Genomic DNA, 19,161 nt, shown 5'->3' with positions numbered 1-19,161 from the left:
ATATATATATATATATATATATATATATATATATATATGTACATATATATCTCAAAGGGAATCAGATTTCGAGTGAAAATTATTACGAAATATAGATATACGTCATGACAGAGTAATTACGATTAGATCGAGGTAACATTGAAAGATGATACGGTTGCAGTTGGTGGGAACTCACCTCTGGACGTCTTGAACCTGGCGAGTCCTGCTGAGCTGAAGCCCATCGCGTTGTGAGCCTGCAGCTCGACAGTGTAGAAGGAGTCGGAGTTCAGGTCCTTCAGCCAGTGCCTATTCTGAGGTTTGACAGTTATCAATACGCAGCTATCGTGCAATGTGTCCCAATCGCCGGAAACGCGTTTTATCTGGCAGTACTTGATCTGGTACAGATCTATCGGCTCGCCGTTATCGGCCGGCGTCTTCCAGGCGAGCTCGTACTGATTATTGTACGGCGATATTTCGTACTCATCCTTCGTATTCTTCGTCATGATCTTCGGCTGCATCGGCGCCGTTTTACCGGGCGTCATCTCGTGAAAGTCGTTGCCCCAGTTACCCAGACCGACCTCGTTCATCGCCGCAAATCGAAAATCGTACGACGTCATCGGCGTCAAATCCTCAACGGTGTATCGACTACCTGAAGAGCGAGCCAATTGATCGTGTGACGATTCGGTTAACGCGAGTTTTGGATGGGCAGGTGCCAAACGACACGAAGCGGAAAACGGTCTCGCTCATACATACCCACGCGGTGACTATTTACGAGAAACTCGAACGACGAGTTGATAGTCAGTTTATTCAAACGGCCGTTGGAATTTAAATCACGCACGTTTCTCAAAGTATTTCTCTTTTTTTTTCGAAAATTACGCATAAACAATTGCTACACTCATTATACTTTCTCGCATCAGGCGAGCAAGTTGCACCTCGGATTTTCCCTCGGGCTCTTTATTTTTATTTCCCGCCACTTCGTCCGCCGTTCTCATGAATAATATCGAAGTTCCGTGCTCCCGTATTATAACTCTGATCATCTACATATTCAAGAATAAGCAGAAAACGCTCGCAACAAGTGTCTTGGAGCGTATCTGGGTTAACTAACTCGCGTCGGATTAATTTGGATTAAGGTAGATTAGCCGAACTCAGTTACAACTTCGAGAAACATACTTTAAAGAGATAAAATACGAAATCTCCTTTCCGTCTTTCTACAGTTTTCCGGTTAACCGAACGTTGAATTTATCTTGTTGGCAATTCTTTCAGTTTAAGCTTCTTTGCATTTAATTTGGTATTCAAGAGCGCGCCCGCCACATCTTTTCCCTCTGCTTTGAATCGCTTAAGGGAAAACCGTCAAGAAGACCACTCACCGACGGTCCACGTCCTGTTCTTCGACTGCGGCCAGATGTCGTTCAGTTTCTTGTACTGCACGGTGATGCTGTTGACAGGTAGATCCGGATGCTTCGGCGGTATCAGGCCGAACGTGATCGTCGTCGCGCTTATCTCGGTCATCTTGACGTCCAGCAGGTTGCCGGGCCTCTTCGCCTCCCTCAGCTCGATCAGATGGTCGCGCGTGCCGTGGACGTTCGAAGCGATGCACTTGTAATGGGTGTAGTACCTGTTGTCGATCGGCGTGACCGAGAGGACGGAGATCGGCCCGTTGTCGATCTGCTGGATCATCGCATGGTTCTCGATTTTCTGGTCGCCGTGCATCGTCCAGCGTATCGTCGCGTTCGGTATGCTCTCGGCGATGCAGGTCAGGTTCACCGTCCGCTTGTCCCAGGACCACATCGTGATGTTCGGCATCAGTCGGAAGGAAGGCGGATACTCGACGGTGAGGTGGCCGTTCTTGTAGGCGGCGCCGCCACGGTTCTTCGCAATGCACTCGTACAGACCGTCGTCCGACCTGAGGGCGTTCAAGATCGTCAGATTGCCGACGGTCTCGCCGTTCATCTCGTTCTGCTTGTTTATCATGATGATCCGGTCGTCGTTCGGTTGGGCTCCCATCACGTACTGCTTGTCGGCCGTGAACTTCCTGAAGGTCACTTCAGGCGGCGGCCGACCGAACGCCTTGCACATTATGTCCACCTGCTTCTTCTCCACCACGCTCATGTTCGTGAACTCCATGATCTTGGGCTTGACGATCACGTTCACCAGGATGTTCATGCTGGCGTCGCCGGCCGGACTCTTCGCGGCGCACTGATACTCGCCGGCGTCCTCACGCTTCACGTCGGTGATGGTGAGCATACCGGTGTACGGATCGACGCCGAAGCGATCGGCCTCGGAGAGGTTCATGTGGGTGAGAGTCTTGATCCAGCTCAGGGTTGGCGGCGGCTTGCCACTGGCCTTGCACGCGATGTTCGCGTTCTCGCCCTCGATGATCTCGACCGGGCTCGAGAACTCCTCGATCGAGGGTCGCGTGTACACCTGCGACAACGGGCACAGATGGAAGGACTGTTACACCGGGCTCGAGACGGGCTCGACCGCGTGGAATCGCAGCCGGGATTCTCAGTCGGGGTCGCGGAGAGTCGCGGTAGTGTGCGAGATTAAAATAAAACAATCGATAAAGCGTTTGATTCCATATTCCAAACTCACTTTTATCGATGAGAGTGTCTCCAAGAGTGATTTGGGAACCACCCTGGATTGGCTGGGAGGCCACATTCAAGGCACTTCCATCGATAAAAGACAATTCAGAATATAGATTTTACAGAAGCAAAATAACAGCAGCAACAATTACCACAAAACACGAATAATTGGAAATAACAGTAATTATGCGAGTACGAGGGATATTTTTTCCACAGTTCCTTAGGTTCGTGTAATGTTTCCCTTTTTTTGACGGATATTCTATTTAATAGTGATGTTGAACAAAAAATCATAATAATACCTCAACTTTAATAGGTCGCTCCTTCAGTTCTCCAGTGGCCTGCACCGACGCTCGACAGGTGTACACACCGTCGTCCGATTCCTGAACATCCTTGATCGTCAATGTGAACTTGTCTATGATATAACGATTGTTGGTCCTGATCAGCTCGCCATTGTAGAGCCAGTCGACCAGAGGCGCAGGCCTAGCGCGTACTTGACATTGGATAGGGAAGTCCTCACCAAGAATAGGATGCTGGTCCAACGGTGCGTTTTCCCAAGTGATCGCGACTGTCGAATGAGAGATCGAAGGTTTGCTCACAAAAGCACAGCGCTTGTTACGCAGCAACGACACCGATTTCACGAGAGGCATTGAATTACATCACCGACTTTTTCTGCAATCTCCGCTGTACGTTCTATCATTTTCCGTCGTTACGCATGATTCGACGATTAAAAGACGAAGTTAGAATGTCTACTATTCGATTGTTCTTTTATTTTTCGACTGAGAAACGATCGAAGATGTTCAGTCGCGCTGCCTATTTGAGAGAGGTTACGCGCGATCTCCGATTAAGTTTTAATGAAACGATTGCGTACGAACGATTCTAATAAAAAAGTTCCACCGTAGCGGAGGAGATCTGCGAATCTCTCCCATCATTTCCGTGAAATTAACTGAACATCACGCGATATACTTCGTACATATCTTGCACACCTCGGAGTAATTTCTCTCTGGAAATCGCTAGGACTCTCGATCGTTATTCTTTACTCACTGATGGCCTCGATCGTGATAGACTTGCTCATCGTCACGGAATTCGCGTAAGTCCCAATGCAAGAGTACTTCCCGGCCTGGTTTTCGTCGAGGGAATTAATGAACAGAGCCAGACTGCCGTCCGCATACCTCTCGGTATACATCGCCGGTTTCTGCTGTCCCGTGTGCGAGCTGCGAAGAATATCGTCACAGTGTTGCAAGACAATTCGCGTAATTCGGTCCGAACACAGAAATAGATAATGACGGTGAATGACATCGCGCAGCGATATCGCGACACAGGTTCTTCGTAGGGGGGAAGAGGGGTGATAATGTGAGGATGGCGCGATGCACGTTCATGCATCGTGGCTTCGTATTATTTGACGTGTGTACCGCGCGGTATACGACGCTGCGTATCGGCAGATGATGCTAGCGCGCGTATGACGGTGCGATGCGTTCCAAGCAATTTCCATGTAGTGTGCCGGGCGACGGGATGCCGGATGTAATATCGCGTGACATCGACGATGAAGGTTGCCAAGTATAGGTTTTCGGATTAAGAAGGTGGCTCAAGGTGACAGAATCAGAAGCACGCGCGGCTGCTCCGCGGAGAAATGATCCAAGATCCGCGTCGTTCATGTAAAGCGATGTATTAATAACGACCGTCAGAGGTATACATGTACGAGGGTTAATATTGGACCGGTTCGATAAGTTCGTAGGGGTTTTTGCGAGGAATTCAAGGCCGCTACTTTCACAGTTGGCCGAACTTTACCCAATGATATATCGATCATTTTCTTTGGTGACCTGCCGTCGAAAAAAAAAAAACGAAAAAAAAAAAGAATAATTAAAGTTATGCCTAATTGAGGAAAGAATCATCTTTGAGTTTTTTGTAAGAACCTCTACGAATTTATCGAGTAATTCAATATCTCAAGGATGTGTCGTCTATAAGGCGAAATGATTAAAAGATTATGAAACAATGATACACTGAATTTAGAAGTGACGTGAAAAATTTGATAGCGATTCAGAGCTCGGATCAAAAGTTGCTCGACTTTCACGAAGATTGTGAAGTGAAATGAGTTTGATAAGAATTCGGTGAAATTTGCACTGTATATATCTTAAAATATTATCTAACTCGTTGCTCGTGCAGTTGGAAAAAGATTGACCATATCAGAGATATTTGTAATTATGCGCCGCTGAAAATACGGCACTGATGAGCAATATATCCTTAAATATATGAAGAAACATCGGAATATAATTATACAGCCATGATATTGTGTGTGAATTGGGTTGATCATCGCGGAGCAGCCGAGTATATGTACATACGGGGATGATGCACGCGGAGTGCAAGCAACGACGACGAGAGAAGTTACTGTGTGTGGGGAGATCATCACCAGGAAGGATCACAATGCCGTCGTCGTGGTAGTCTGTCGAAATGTTCCGAGATGGCCCGGGAAAAGAATTCTTGCGCGAACGATTCGTTCGGCGGACGACGAGAACGAACGTCCCCCCCCCCTCTCTCTCCGGTGTAATTTATCTTCGAAATATCGGTTTTTGCAGCGACCTGTATTTGACGTGGCGCTGACACCCATTGAGAACGTAATTGAGTGGCGTAATCGCTCGAAACGCGATTTTGCACAGGAATGTCACACGCGCCGCTCTTGACGACGAATGTACTTAATTATGCAAATTACATACAGGATCCGAGTAATCGAGCAAACACGCGACCCGCTGGAAATCAGTTGCCGAGGTTAACGCTCGTTAGATTATTTGATCGCCGGATTAAATACTTCCAGCACGGTCGGATGCGCAATACGTGCATTAGCGATTCGCTGTTCATATACGGGCTCCGAGCGATATCGGACAGACTTGCACGAACGAAGACATAAACGTTGCAAATGACGTTGGGACGTTGGTGTTAGCGAGTGTGCAGAGAACCGCGCGCCACTACGGAGCCGCTTAATCACCGATCGTACACACGCGGTGTCCCAGAAACGTCGCTCTTCCTGTTTTTAACTTGCCGACATACAGGTGATTTAATTTCGGGCTCGACGTCGCAAATTTTGAAATGAGCAAATGTCAAGTATAAATATCACTTTATAGGCAACCGCGCGTGCGGTAAATATTTATGCAGGAAATCAGTTCTTTCTCGTCTGATTTTGCGCGCATCATAAAAAATAACGCGACGTTGCATATTTAGGCGCGCAATCGCGGCCCGATTTCGGTACCGGAGCGAAGTTCAATTCCGAACGCGATGCCTCTCGGATCACCTCGTACGCGAAACATTCGCTCGCAGCCCGGTGGATCCTTTTTTTTCCCCCCGGCCGATGGAGTTTCCTCGCTTCGGTGGGCGTTCAATAAGTCAGTCCGGATACAGCCGGAGCGTCCGGAACTTTTCCGAACGGCTTAACGAACGATAGCCGGTTCGCGAATTGCGATCGGTTCGCGCGGCAGTAATTAAGAGCTCCGGCGGGCAGAAACTGCGGGAAACGTGGCGGCGTCGTGAGAAAACGATCGTGTCGAGACCGAGAGGTGAAGTGATGGGTGTGAGCGCATCGCAAATGAGGGGGACGGGGAAGGAGCGAACACTACTACTGGAAAGATGAAGTAAACGATCGCATGTAGAGTGGTCTTCAACGGGTTTTATACTCGCCTTTTCAGCGGCAAAACAAGAAGACTGTGTGTGCGGTAAAAGTGACAGAAATTTGTTGAATTAGTGCTGGCATACAGTCTCTCATCTTCGCTATGATCGCGATATTTCTCTACACTATCAAGTCTAAAGCTCTCCCGTTAATTAGCAGTATGTTTATGCTTTCTACTAAAGATCTATTCTATCATCGTATGATCGTAAATGAAACCTAAAACGTACCTAGAAAACCAAAAAACATCAGAAATTACGATTACTGTCGCGTGAAATATACATATATTTGAGCATTACTTAGTCGCAAATATTACTTTTCAAATCGAAAAAGGTGACAAAAAGAATCAATTATTTTTCTAATTCCTAGAGATTACGCATCTCACAAAATTTTTCCTGACAAATCCCACGTTGCGATTTCTACACGGAAAAAAGAGTTTGGTAAGAATTACCAAACATTTAGTGAAATAATTTCAATTGAACGATTTGGTTACGGTGAACAAATCATTTAGTTGCACGGCACATGTAACCGAATGATTCAGTTGCGCCAACCAAATAACTTAGTTAAACATACTATGCGACTAAATAATTTGGTTACTGTGATGAAAATCACTTAGTTGAAACTATCTCACCTAGATATTTAGTAATTGTTACCCTTTTTTCAATGAAAATAACAACGATAATTAAAAGAAAGAAAAAAAAAGAAACGTTGCGAATTCTCGCAGTTACTCATGTAACGTAAGTGTCCCGGGAACCGGCAAAAAGGACGACTGCAGGATCGTGGTCGACCAACAGTGCCGACGGTTTTTGTCCCCGATTAATTAAACAGTCGCGATCAGCTCAGTCGCTTTCTTGGCCGCCGATTAGAATACAGATCGAGAAACGCAGAGACAAGCCTGCGTTGGCGCGACCAGCTCCTGCATCGCCTCGAAATTGCAATTTGTAGGCAAAATGACGAAGTGATCGCGGTCGGTCGCGATATGATCGGCTTACCTGACGGGCTCGATCGTTCGGTTCCGCGTGTCGAGCCATTTCATATCGTTGATGAGGTTCGGTTGGTCCACCTTCGGCTTGCACGTGAGGATGATGCTGGTCCCGATCGGTTTCGAATGCGTCTCGCCGCTCGGCAGGATCTCCAAGTGTGGTTCCAGTGGGCTCGCGTAAGCTGCAAGAAGCAAAGCCAAGAACGTGACCGGTCATTACGCTGACAAGGGACACACGGATGCACACGTGTGGCGCGCGTGTGCGTGTGTGTAATAAGAGCGACCGCAGCGTAAGACGGCGAAAACACCGGGGACTCTCGATCGGGACGACCGGAGTGATTGCACGTAATCCGCCGATAATGATACGATTACGAGGCATTTCGCTCGGAGGATCGCTTATTTTTGCAGACGTCGCCAACAAGCGACGACGTCGCCTCTCCTAACACCGATACACCGGCGGCGAGCAGAGCGCAAGTGGCGTTCGTTCTCGGCGTCCCTTCCAATTTTCAACGGTATTTACCTTAAGTACTTTCGCCTCGAACTAGCAATTTCTCCCGTTTACGAAGCACCACCGTTTCAAATCCCTACGATCTCTGTTAATTCCATTTGCACGCACCACCTTAGATTTATTATCGCAATCATTCATCCATTCTCGCGGGGAAGTTAAAACAGGGAAGAAAATGAAATCCTCCCCCTCGGCGGCTCTTTCATTTCGTTCGCCTCATCCGTTGCAATTCCACGTTTCGAGATATTTTAGCCAAGTGGAAGAAGAAAGGATATTTAGAAACGAACGTGCAATTTTTCAGACGCAGAGGAGACACACTGTGCACATACATCGCTTAGATATTAAAACTTTCCGGACATCGGCGGCGGGTCTCCGCGCGACAAAAATCCGACCCATTGCAAATCCGAGGAACGACGAGGCGAGAAATTTCAGCGCGTCTCGTTAGTCACAATTGAAGAAACCTCCCCGAAGGAATCAACCCGCTCGGTTACAGCCTTACCCACGTCAGTGGGACGAGGCGGCGTCGTTTCCGAAGGCCGCGGGGATGGCGACGGCGACAGTGAGGGCGACGGCGGCGGCGGCGGCGTCGACGGCGACGGCGCCGTCATCACGTAAATGCACAGCACCGAGAGGCAGATCGTCGTCGTCTCGGCGTTCATGGTCTCGCGTGTGTATACGTGCTTTAAAACGCCTCCGGCTACGTGAGAGAGCGCGTGCATGTGCTCGCATGCGTGGGTGCGTGAACTATGACGGCGGAATGCGCGCGTCGTCGGAATGCATGCGTGCGCGATGGGCGCCCCGACACCCCGACGGCGTCGGGCACAACAGGAAGCGGGAATTGAGCTAATTAATTGCGGCGAGCGAAAGTGCGGAATTGCCCTAACTGGGAAACGCTCCGTAACCTCTATCTCCACCACCGCTAACTCCTCGTACTCCTCCTCTTCCGCCACCTCCCGGTCGTCGTCGTCATCCCCGTCGTCCTTCTCCTCCTCCTGCTCGCCGTGCGTCATCCGAACGTAACGAGCTATGCACCAGCGGCGTAATTCGGGAATACACCGGCTCTCGTTCTCTTTCTCTTCCTTCGTCTGGCCTTTCCTTCTCTCTCTTTCTTTCTCTCTTCCCTTCGTGCCGATTCCGCAGACTCATTAGCTCGTTAAGTTGGCGCACGTAAGCTGGAGCTACCTGACGAATGGGAGTAACGGCGCAACGAGGGAATCATTACCGAATTTACGACGGGCCAGCTGCCGCAACTGGAGTTCCGCGAGAATTTCTCGCGGCGGGGGATGCGCGCGTCCGTACGCCAGCAGAAGCGATCCGATTTACGACTGGACGCGGTTAATTACAGGGGAGGAGGGAGAGAGAGGGGGGTCTATACCCCGGGATAAGTGACCACATCGCGAACGCCGGTCGATTTGCCCGTTTCGCGCAGATTGAGCGGGGCGATAATAGGTTTACATTCGTTTCGCATCGGTGGTCGATCACTCCCTGAGCGCTCACTCGCGAGCGAGCGAGCTCACACGGACTTTCGCACGCACGCACGTTCAGCCGCGATCGTCGCGAACCGACAGCGCTTCACAATGCGTGAAGGGGAAAAACCGGACGGCCAGTTCGAGGAAAATCCCAAATCGAGAACAATGCGATGAGCGAGCCGTGTAATCGAAATACAGAATCGGAGCCAGCTCGCCTAAACGATTTTTTTTTTTCACGCGGTACATGGCGCACCGCACAGCCCTTGTAACAATTGATCTCGCAAATACTGAAACCACGCCGCGATGGATACTGCGAAAATAATTGAATACGGATTAAAAAAAAAAAGCGAGCTCGCGAGGTAGCGATGAGGATACGCCGTTGGGGCGCGCGCGAGCGAGCGAGCAAACGACTCCGCGTGTGACGCAGATCGGCGCGTCTGACGTAATCGACAATGGCACGAAAATTGAAACCGCCGCAAATTGCCGGCGAAAAAAAAACGTCGTCCTCCCTCTGTCGTTCTCGCCTCTCGCGAAAAGCTTCCGTGCGACCTGCTGCCCGCCGCTGTTCGCCAGATATTACGCGAGTGACATCAACGGCAGAGCGGAAATTTCCACGTGAAATTTCAGGGAGTTTATTTACTCGAGAAGTTGACAACGAATATTTTAATTGCGCGCTTTCTAATTTCCGCCTGCCACCTGTTAAACTTATCCCCGATGTGACCCGAATTATATTTCTATATACATCACGTAATAACGAACTTTTTTAAATCTCCCTTTTTTTAAATATGGTAAATTACATAATTTTGTAACATCGCTAATCCCCCCTCCCCCCCTCTCTCTCTCTCTCTATATTTTTAACCTTCCGCGTTGTACTAAATAAAATTAGTGAAAATATGAACGAGTATTCCTGTAATTTTCCCCTCGAAATCATTATTCTCATCCTATTATTATTATTAACTGCGCCAGAATACAGATTACGTCGCGAGAAATTACAAAAGCAATATACCACCGCTATTATTAATTTTATTATAGTGTTCCCGGTGAAATTTACCGCAAATTTCCTATACTTGTTACAAAATTCACTTTAATTAAATTATGTTCGTCGTTAATGTTAAAATAAACGTCAAGGCAGAAAGAGATAGAAAGAAAGAGAGAGAGAGAAAGAGAGCGCTATCGCGGCGAAATCTCAGCAAGATGATTATTTCATCGCGGTTAATGCAAATGCACCGCTTGAAACGGAGACCCGTTAATTTCTGTAATAGCTCACGCAAGGACGCGGAAAGGTTACAAACCTTCGTAACGGAGGAACTTCCTTAATTGGCCTAAGACTCATCGAGATGAGTTCTTGCGTGCGGTCAATTAAAGGATTTCGTCCGCGCGCCGCTTCGCTCCCGGAGAACTCGCAAGGGTAGGGGAACTTTAAGCTGCTTTTGCGACATCTTCGGCCCGACCTACCAGACCTTACACAGTGGAATATGACAATTATCAGTCGAGCATATTTAGCGTCGCGTCGCGCAACTTTTCCAAAGCCACTGTCCTCAAATTTGCACGTTGCCGCTCATTAAACCTGAGCCACTTTAGATCCTTTTTCCAGAAACTTGTTTCCCGTAATTAACTCGTCGGACGACAAATGAAGTTCTATGCGTATAGAACGTGGGGAAAGGATAGTTATGATTTTATAAAAGAAAACAGAAACGTCCAACCAAGTTCTTTAGGGATTATTCAATAATTACGTCACATCACAAAGGGGGAGGGTAGTCTAGTAGCTTGCGTGACGGTCTTTGATTGAAGGGGGGGATAAAGGCCATGGAAGACGTTACATAATTTGTAAATGTGGATGTATGTGGGTTATTCACTTTCTTTGTATTCGTAATACATTCGGCTAATATCAGTAAAAATTTTTAAGTTTTTATATAATTTTGTGTTAATAATCAAAATATTTATTTTTAAATACTTATTTCTTTAAAAAACAACTTTTACTAATCAAAATTACAAAATAATTAATTTGATATTATACGGCTAAATATTATTTATATTAACAAAAAAAAATAGCACGTAGTCTAATAATTACTACTCACAATATAGTTATAAGTTATCTTTTTTATTCTGTGTCGGCCGGAGAGGTAATTCACATGTCATGTAATATTGGAAAGAGGTAAATATTTGGTGATGAAATTTGAAGAGGTATAGGGAGTAGAGGGGGGGGGGAGGAGGGGGTAAAATATCTAAATTTAGCGTGACGTAATCGTTAAATGGTCTGTTTACTAGACTTTAGCACACCGGATTTGATCACATTTCGCGACGATTTTCAGGGGAGGCGCGGATTTTCTCCAGACGACCGGATGTACTCCCGTGATCTGAACCGAATCAATTCCCGGTTAATGACTCGCTTATTCCNCTTATTCCCCCCCCCCCCTCCCGGCGGATTAAACTGTTCCTACGATGTAGAGACGTATAAAGCTTTCAGTTGAACCGCTGCTCGACGACACACCAGACGACACTTACATTTTGGCGCTAATGGACGCGATAGTGTTCCGCCTCATTTTCACGAATATTCATACGCAAAACGTCGAGCTTAGATTGCGACAAGTTTCACGAACAGGCACATTCGAGCTGAAGTATCTACGAAGAGGATCGCGATAAGACACTGCAACGTTCGCTCAACGCCGTCGGCATTTGCATCGCAAAGTTTGCTTAAACTTCGGGCCTGTGTGAACGGTGAGAGAGTTAAATCCTCCCTAGTCCCGACGCTAATTGTCTCCGACCGTTGCGTCTCGTCCATTACGTACAATAGTCACAATCAAGTCATTTGATCAATGTCTCGAGGCTCCAAGTTGAAAATACGTTTTCATCCCGCTATCAGCCCCCGCAGATCTCGGAGGACGGTCGCGAAAGACGCGACTTCTGAGAACTATAACATCGCTTGAATTGCATCTCGATATGTTTCCTGCGCAGAACAGTGGAGCCCTATTGATCCTGAAGCAAACGCGTGGGTGAATTCGAATCCACAATGGATGTAGGCAAACCTTTAGCCTTTTATTCGATGCATTAAATTGTAACAAAATTTTTAACAAAAAATGTTTTTAGCCAGACGTCACAATTCCTATACAGAAAAAAATTCTAATTTTAATTTCATTCTCCATGATATTTAAGTAAATAACACTACAAATAAATGTTCCAATATTTCATGGCAAATTTTTACTTTAATCAGATAATATTTACTCGACCCAAATAAAATTCACTTAATCCAAAAAATTGATTAATGAGTTATTGAAGTTATCATTTTTTGAACTTCTGGCACCTTTTTCTGTGTAAAACTTAAGCGTTATCGTGACTTTCGGCAGTACGGGAAACGCTTTCTGTCAGAAATTACGTTACATATTATTGCTTGGAGCAAAAGGCTGAAAACTTGCTACACCAATTGTGAATCCGGACTGACGTGCGTTACGCAAGCTCTCTTTACTGATATCTCAAGTTGAAGTTGAAACTCGCGACCTTGCGTGAACTATACCGTCATGGCTTTCGAACGACGCGAAAGGGACACGGGGAACTAATCTGAGAAAATTTCACTAGACGATAGCAAGGACAATAGCAAGGACGACGGTGCAAATGCCGCGTCTACGCGGCCGCTTTCGTTTCTCCTCGAGACCGTTCGAGGGTCGAGTCTAATTTTGCTCTCACAAGTTCTGTCATTTCCGATAAGAGATTTCGTAATCGAGCGAGGGTAGCTCCGTAAGGATCACATCCCCGGCAGCATTGTCTCTTGCCCGTAAGGACTGCTTATTTATTCGCCGCTCTCGCACTGTCACGAGAGACGTCATTCCGGGCTCGCGATAAGACTCGCAAATTCATCATTTCCGGCTCGCTTAGGCGAAGAGGCGGGCACGCGCGGCGACTAGGGTGAATTAGAGATTTTCCTGTAGTCGTTCGGGCGGCCTGAAATGTGTCTCAGGAGGGGGCGAAACGAGCAGACGGTCGACCCTCGAACAATAGCAGAACATAAATCGCAATTATGTTTCCGGTGGAATGAATTTATTCGATACTATCTGTCGCCGTCGAGTTGGCCCGCCGACGATAAGAGAGTGCCTGATCGAGCCAGGAGTCCCTTCGCATGAAACGACGCCGGATCGTTAATTATTTTTATCCTAATTATATTTTCATACTGATTACGGTGTTGAGCTTACGCGCGTCACGTCTCGCGATCATTATATATTTAGATACACCTGTTCCAGGGTAATTACGTTTCTTACGATCATTATATATTTAGATACACCTGTTCGTAATTACGTATGTTTCCGGATGTAAAATATCTCTATGTATAAAACGCTGCCGGCATTTATTACACCTCACGATCGTATTTATCGATGCCGGTTGATTTTATCGCGGACTAATTGAACGCAACGAAATTAAATTGCTACGATGAAAATCGGCTTATTTGAAAAGCAACGAGAGCGTAACGCGGAAAGCAGGCAAAAGGTAGGAATTACGTTCCGATCCCCTCGGAAACACGTGTTCACATTTTTTGCGGGGGATCGACGGCTGCGAGTCTGAAAACGCAGGACGCAGAAAAAGGAGCAGGGGAACGCCGACAATACGGCGTATCATTGTTGTCGCACGAAGACACATCATCATCAATAGCTCGTTAATGGCGTGTTCGGAGTGCAGCCGTCATTACGCGGGAGAAAATTCGCCTGTTCACCGTCGCGACGCGCCATTACGTCGTCATACGAAACTCATTCGGACGGTGAACCGTCAAAGAGAGCAACAACACGGAGGGGTTGTTTCCCAGGGACCCCCGGCACTCCACTTCTCCACGTGTATCCGCTCGGACAGATTCTATAATCGTTTCACAAATTCGCCCGAGTCATCCGCGCGGCGTTTCTCCCCACCCCGGGCGTTGAGTTTACAACGGTGTACCGTACCAGCCATTATCCACCCTTGAGACTCGCAAATTCATCGTTTCCGGGGCGCGTAGCGCGTGTTCGCACGAGGGTGGAGGGATATACACGAGGGACGTCGGTGGGTCCTCCGCCGAAGATGCTCGCGAAGAAACGCCGTAATTGACCGAGCACGTCGGGGTTGGCTTCGGCCGACGCGCGGAATTGGTACATTGACGGCTGCAGGATGTTGAAGGATATATGTACGGTATATACAGTCGCACATAGCGGACGAAGGGACGATAAAATATACCGAGCGACATGCCTTTAGACGTAATAACACGGGGGATGAGAGACACACCTCGGATGAAACGTGAAATTAGTCCTATACACATCTATAATCGCTGTTACTTTTTTCCCTCTCATTCATCGCGTCGAGTCGAGAGTGGTTTCGATCTCAAACTGCCGAAAATGAAGAAAACAGCTGATCGATACTTTGATTGGTGTTACACGATATTCGTAGGACTATCTCGAGACGACGTCTCGAGTGTTCCGGTTGAATGAACAAGCAAAATATCGTGCCTGAGGAAATCCCCCCCCCCCCCNNCCCCCCCCCCCCCGCCTGATTTCATTCCTCCAGCGAGATTCACCGCTTCCAGCTTACTCGAATGCTGCGGAAGCGCCACTGATTCAGGCTCATCGTCATCATCATCCCACGTCACACCCCATCCGTCGCGCAGCGCCGCGCCAGGCATCCCTCGGTGCAGCCACGAAATTTCGCCGAATCATCGTTTCCGGCGCACGCCTGCGACTCCCTGCGCCGCAAGGACGCGGGGAACGTGAGAAAGCCTCTTCTCGAGTCCTTCGCGAAGAAATCCCGTGATTGCCCCGGGAGGTTAGTTCATCAGCTCCGGCTTTGCTCGAGCCTGTGTGCGCGCGCGGTGGTGTAAGAAGATAAAGGCCGAGGACCGAAGAGGGAGCCGCGACGCAAGGAGTCTAGCGAGCGAGCGAGATCCACCCCTCTCCCAGGACATCTTATTTACGTTAGTTAGGGTTTGTTGGCGCAGCCACCCCAGGGGCTATTCAATGCCTCTCCGCCGCCCATTTCAATCCCCTGGTTGATGCATACGCACACACATTCAAGAGGTGGACCTCTCTCTCTCCTCGGCCTTCCGGGTCCTCTTGCTATTACACCCCCGCTGCGAAATCACCCTCTCCCAACCCTCCGGCGTCTCCATCGGAGAACCACGCCCGATCAACCTGTATATACATTCGGCTCAAAGCAGCCAGTGTACACGTCGGTTGCTTACGCACGTGTTACCCGGTATATGTACAGGTGGCCGGAGGAATGGATTGGTAGGTAGCTAGGTAGGTAGGTTCCGGTAAACTCCCGCGACATGTCACTTGAGCTGGAAGAATTCGATTCACGAGGGCCGAGGGGATCGAGGCTGGTGCTAAATGGGAGACGGAGGACCGGGAAAAGTCCTGATCAGATTTCGGTATGGAATCGAGGTCGGGGGAGGATCGAACGCACGAGGAGGGACGTCGTCACGGCGGTGGAGCCCACCGAAATTTTCCGACGTGGCCATTTGGGAAATCTCACAGAGGCAAACTCTATATTATCGACCTCTTTGGCGTTCTCTTTCGGGAGATTCCCTTCCGTTTATGTAAACTGGCGACTCGTTCCGCGATGGTTCCTGCTTTGTTAATACGCGCAGGTAATAACCATTTCCATATATTTCTCCCCGGTTGCAGCACCGCTTGCTTATTTATTTAAAGTTGTCAAAAAGAAATAAAGCCAACGGAGGAACAGGCGCGGCTTGGGAATTCCAAGTTTGTAGTTTTTGCTACGCTTTATGATACCACCGCCTGCTTGTATCGCGTGCTCGTTGCTGGAAATTTGTCTCAAGCGTCAAAGTGCAACTTCTCGTTTCTAATTTGATCAACAATCTCCGAGCGAAAACATTTACGTTACTTCTGCGGACAGTGTCGTGTTCCTGTGTTATCCACTACCGCTATATTTGATTACCAATTTGTTAATCCCCCTTAGTTAATTTCTTTCACTCGGGGATTACGAGCGTCGAGCACGACGCACAATGCGCGAACATTTGAATTTCGCGAGGGGAACACCGCACGAAACTGTGAATACATCGTACTTCCTGCAGGTTTTGTTAAGGGCTCGGTCGCGGACGAAGAATTGAGAGAAGGGGAGGAAGCTTTGTTAAGGGAGTAGGGGGCCGAGGAACACGAGACCGATTTAATTAAGGTAACGTTGCAGCGTGTCGATGGTAAGGCTTCTAAGACCGAGTCTTTTACACCGCAGCCGCGGAAGCAGATGGAACTTTCGAAAAGCTTCGAAGAAAGATGCATGCATAGACAAATTGTCTACCGGAGGAACTTTCGACGCCACGCCAGCCAATCTCTCTCTCACTGCTATTTTCCCGTCTATTCGATATTATTAATTAACACCGCACAGATAAATCATTGGCGTTCATTATTAATTAATAATTAATAATTATTACTATATAAGACCATATGTCATTTCCAACGAATATTGTTACGATACAAAGCATATTTCAACAAGTAATTATTCAAAAGTCGCAATTACGTCGGCTCGATAAAGGATCCTTGATGAATTATATAAACAGCTCAGCTCATCGAAGCGAAATCGGTTTTATTGACGAAAACAAACTGAGCGTTTTATATTATTCATAACGGACGTAATACCCGGAAATACATCTCACCGTCATAATTCACGATGACGAATTTTGCGGGGTGTTCAATGTGCCGGAGCAATGATACAGATCGGCGATTAGCTATCAGTATTCATACGGTGCGCACGGGAGAAAGGTTACTGCAGTTTCCCGTAAGAATAAAAGTCCCATAAACCATGGGAGGAAGCCATAAAATTCGAGTAGGCACTTCACGACGCGCGACCTCCTTCGCGTTGCGAAAAGAAGCAGAGGTAAAGCGGGAAAACTACGCGTGCTCGTTTTTCCGTGGGATTTTTCCGAGAGAGGGTGGCGAACGCTGGGCGGATCGGATCAACGACGGATATATCGAACGAAAGACTGGAAAAAGACTATTGGACTCGGCAGCCGAAAGTTCGTCGGTTGGATACGGCCGGGGATACCGCGGCAACCTTGTCGGTAATCTCGTTGTCTCGAACTCGTGCGACTTAAGTAGCCCGATATCGCGCGGAAGGATAATGAAGCGGTCGTAGGGTGCTTCTCGAAAGCTCCTGCGCTCGTTCGCCGAGCCGAAATTACACAATAAAGGGACGAGATTGCCCGGTACGTCGCGTGACAACGCGCAAAGTGCAGCGATCCTAGTAAATTGGAATTTGGCTGACAATAATTTCGCTCGCGCATATTCGTCTCGAACATCGCGCGTAAGTACACATCGGTCTGTATAATACACGTGTATTGTAAATATTAATTCGCACGTTATAACGTTATAAATGAATATTATATGATGTGCAAAATGTAAGTAATACAAAATTAATGTAACATGCGCGGCACAACGTGAATCGACTCTTGCAGATTTGAGTGTGCGCGCAAACGTACAATCGTTAAATCCAATCCAAGCTTAATTGCGCTCAAAATATTTTCACGTTTGAGGGGAAAACGCAGTGGAACGTTGTATAATACGGTGGGATCAACGTTCGCGTAATTATTCTCGCGCGCTCGCGAACTTTCGCGGAAGTTTTGCAAAAAAGCGCAGCACCAGAGAAAGAGTGAGAAAGGTAAACCACGAACGGCAGTAACAGGTGAATCTTCGTTAACATAAAGATCGGATTAAGCGCTAATANCCCCCCCCCCCCCCCCGAAAAGATCGGCGAATCGACCTGCGGCTTTTTTGTCGCGTTATAAAGCAGCTCGGATGGCTCGTACAAAGGATAGGGAAAGCCCGTGAAGGAGGATAATCTTGAAACCGGCCGGCGCCACGTCGCTACGCGCCGCTTCGCCTCGCTTCCCAAAGCTCGGGGAATCCGTTAAATCTGGGAATCAGAGGAGAGACGCCCTCCTCCTTCCCGCTCCTAGCGACCGGTCAAAGGGTGCGTATATACGTATATACGCACCGAGGTGTAACGACGAAACCTTATAAATCAGACGGAAGACAGGGCCTCGGGGGCGGGAAGGCGCGCCGCGAGAAGAGAGCGATAAAAACTTCTTCCAGCAGGAGCTTCCTCTCCGGGCAGCAGATAGGCGCTCTAATTAAATGCTCAACGGGGGTCTCCTCTTTTCCTTTCGCCCATCTTCCCCGTTTCTACATTCCCTTTCACTTTCCCTCCCTTCGCGATTAACACCGGCCGCTCCAGGGAAGACGGCGACTTGTTTCGCGACTTGCGCCGTGGCTCCACGAGGGATCTATTTTTCGGAGGCCGTTGTCCTTCAGATTCCCTTCGTCGGGATACAAGGGCGCGATCGATCCTCGAAAGCTGACTTTTAGTCCCTCTCGCGCGCGATTTCACGCGTACGAATAGCTCCCGCGCCGCTAAACTCGCGCGATTATCCGCGTGAATTTAACATCGCGTTAACCATTTGTTGGCTTGTTATAAAATAAACATCGAAGAGAAAGTCCATTAACGCGGCAGGGGGAATGCGATGCCGCCGACGGCTGTCTGCGCGAAGCATTGAATTTCATTTCTACACCAGAACCTGCTCTCCGCAACGAGTTAATTAATCGGCGCGTAAATTGCGCAACGTAAACACGGCGGCTAGTTTATAGAGTATCGTTCCATCTAATATTTATAGTCTTTTGTCGTTATTAAAGAGATCCCGTGTCCCAATCAACGTAAAAATCAGAACACAACGAGAAGATATAACGTGCCGCGTAATCAAGTCCCCTTTCCTCCCCGCTCCTCCTCCTCTCCTTTCCCTTCCTTTTTCCTCTTTTTCTGACCATACTCTCGCGTGTTTTTCTCGGTTTGTCTGGGAAATAAGCTGACTCCGCGGAAAAAGAGAGAGAGAGAGAGAGAGAGAGAGAGAAATCTTCGAACCCGCGGCGCAAATAAAATGGCACGGAACGGAGAGGGACGGGCAAAGAGGGCATTTTTGCAGCCCCACCGACGCGGTTCCACCGGGAGACAAACAAATTCTTCAGAGGCGGGGGGGG

At 48.0% G+C, this 19,161-nt stretch overlaps 1 protein-coding gene across 7 annotated transcripts in view; it reads right to left on the bottom strand.

Moving 5' to 3' along the window:
- The window catches only part of LOC106745934 (fasciclin-2), a 105,778-nt gene that overhangs the window by 19,073 nt on the left and 67,544 nt on the right, over positions 1–19,161 (bottom strand). Inside the window, exons 1-7 of one of the 7 annotated variants that reach the window (XM_014621967.1) lie at positions 8,197–8,538; positions 7,203–7,374; positions 6,225–6,248; positions 3,603–3,772; positions 2,861–3,126; positions 1,347–2,403; positions 176–628 (exon numbers count right to left, since the gene is read on the bottom strand). In XM_014621967.1, the coding sequence (XP_014477453.1) occupies positions 176–628; positions 1,347–2,403; positions 2,861–3,126; positions 3,603–3,772; positions 6,225–6,248; positions 7,203–7,374; positions 8,197–8,416 (2,362 nt within the window). In that variant the 5' untranslated portion in view covers positions 8,417–8,538. Of the gene's footprint in view, positions 1–175; positions 629–1,346; positions 2,404–2,860; positions 3,127–3,602; positions 3,773–6,224; positions 6,249–7,202; positions 7,375–8,196; positions 8,539–19,161 lie in introns of those variants that run through there. The other 6 variants (XM_014621970.1, XM_014621972.1, XM_014621971.1 and 3 more) reach the window with 6 other exon arrangements.

This window comes from Dinoponera quadriceps, unplaced genomic scaffold, assembly GCF_001313825.1.
Source record: "Dinoponera quadriceps isolate SergipeBrazil2010 unplaced genomic scaffold, ASM131382v1 scaffold1872, whole genome shotgun sequence".
NCBI lineage: Eukaryota > Metazoa > Arthropoda > Insecta > Hymenoptera > Formicidae > Dinoponera > Dinoponera quadriceps.
This window is presented reverse-complemented; position numbering and strand designations above follow the sequence as displayed.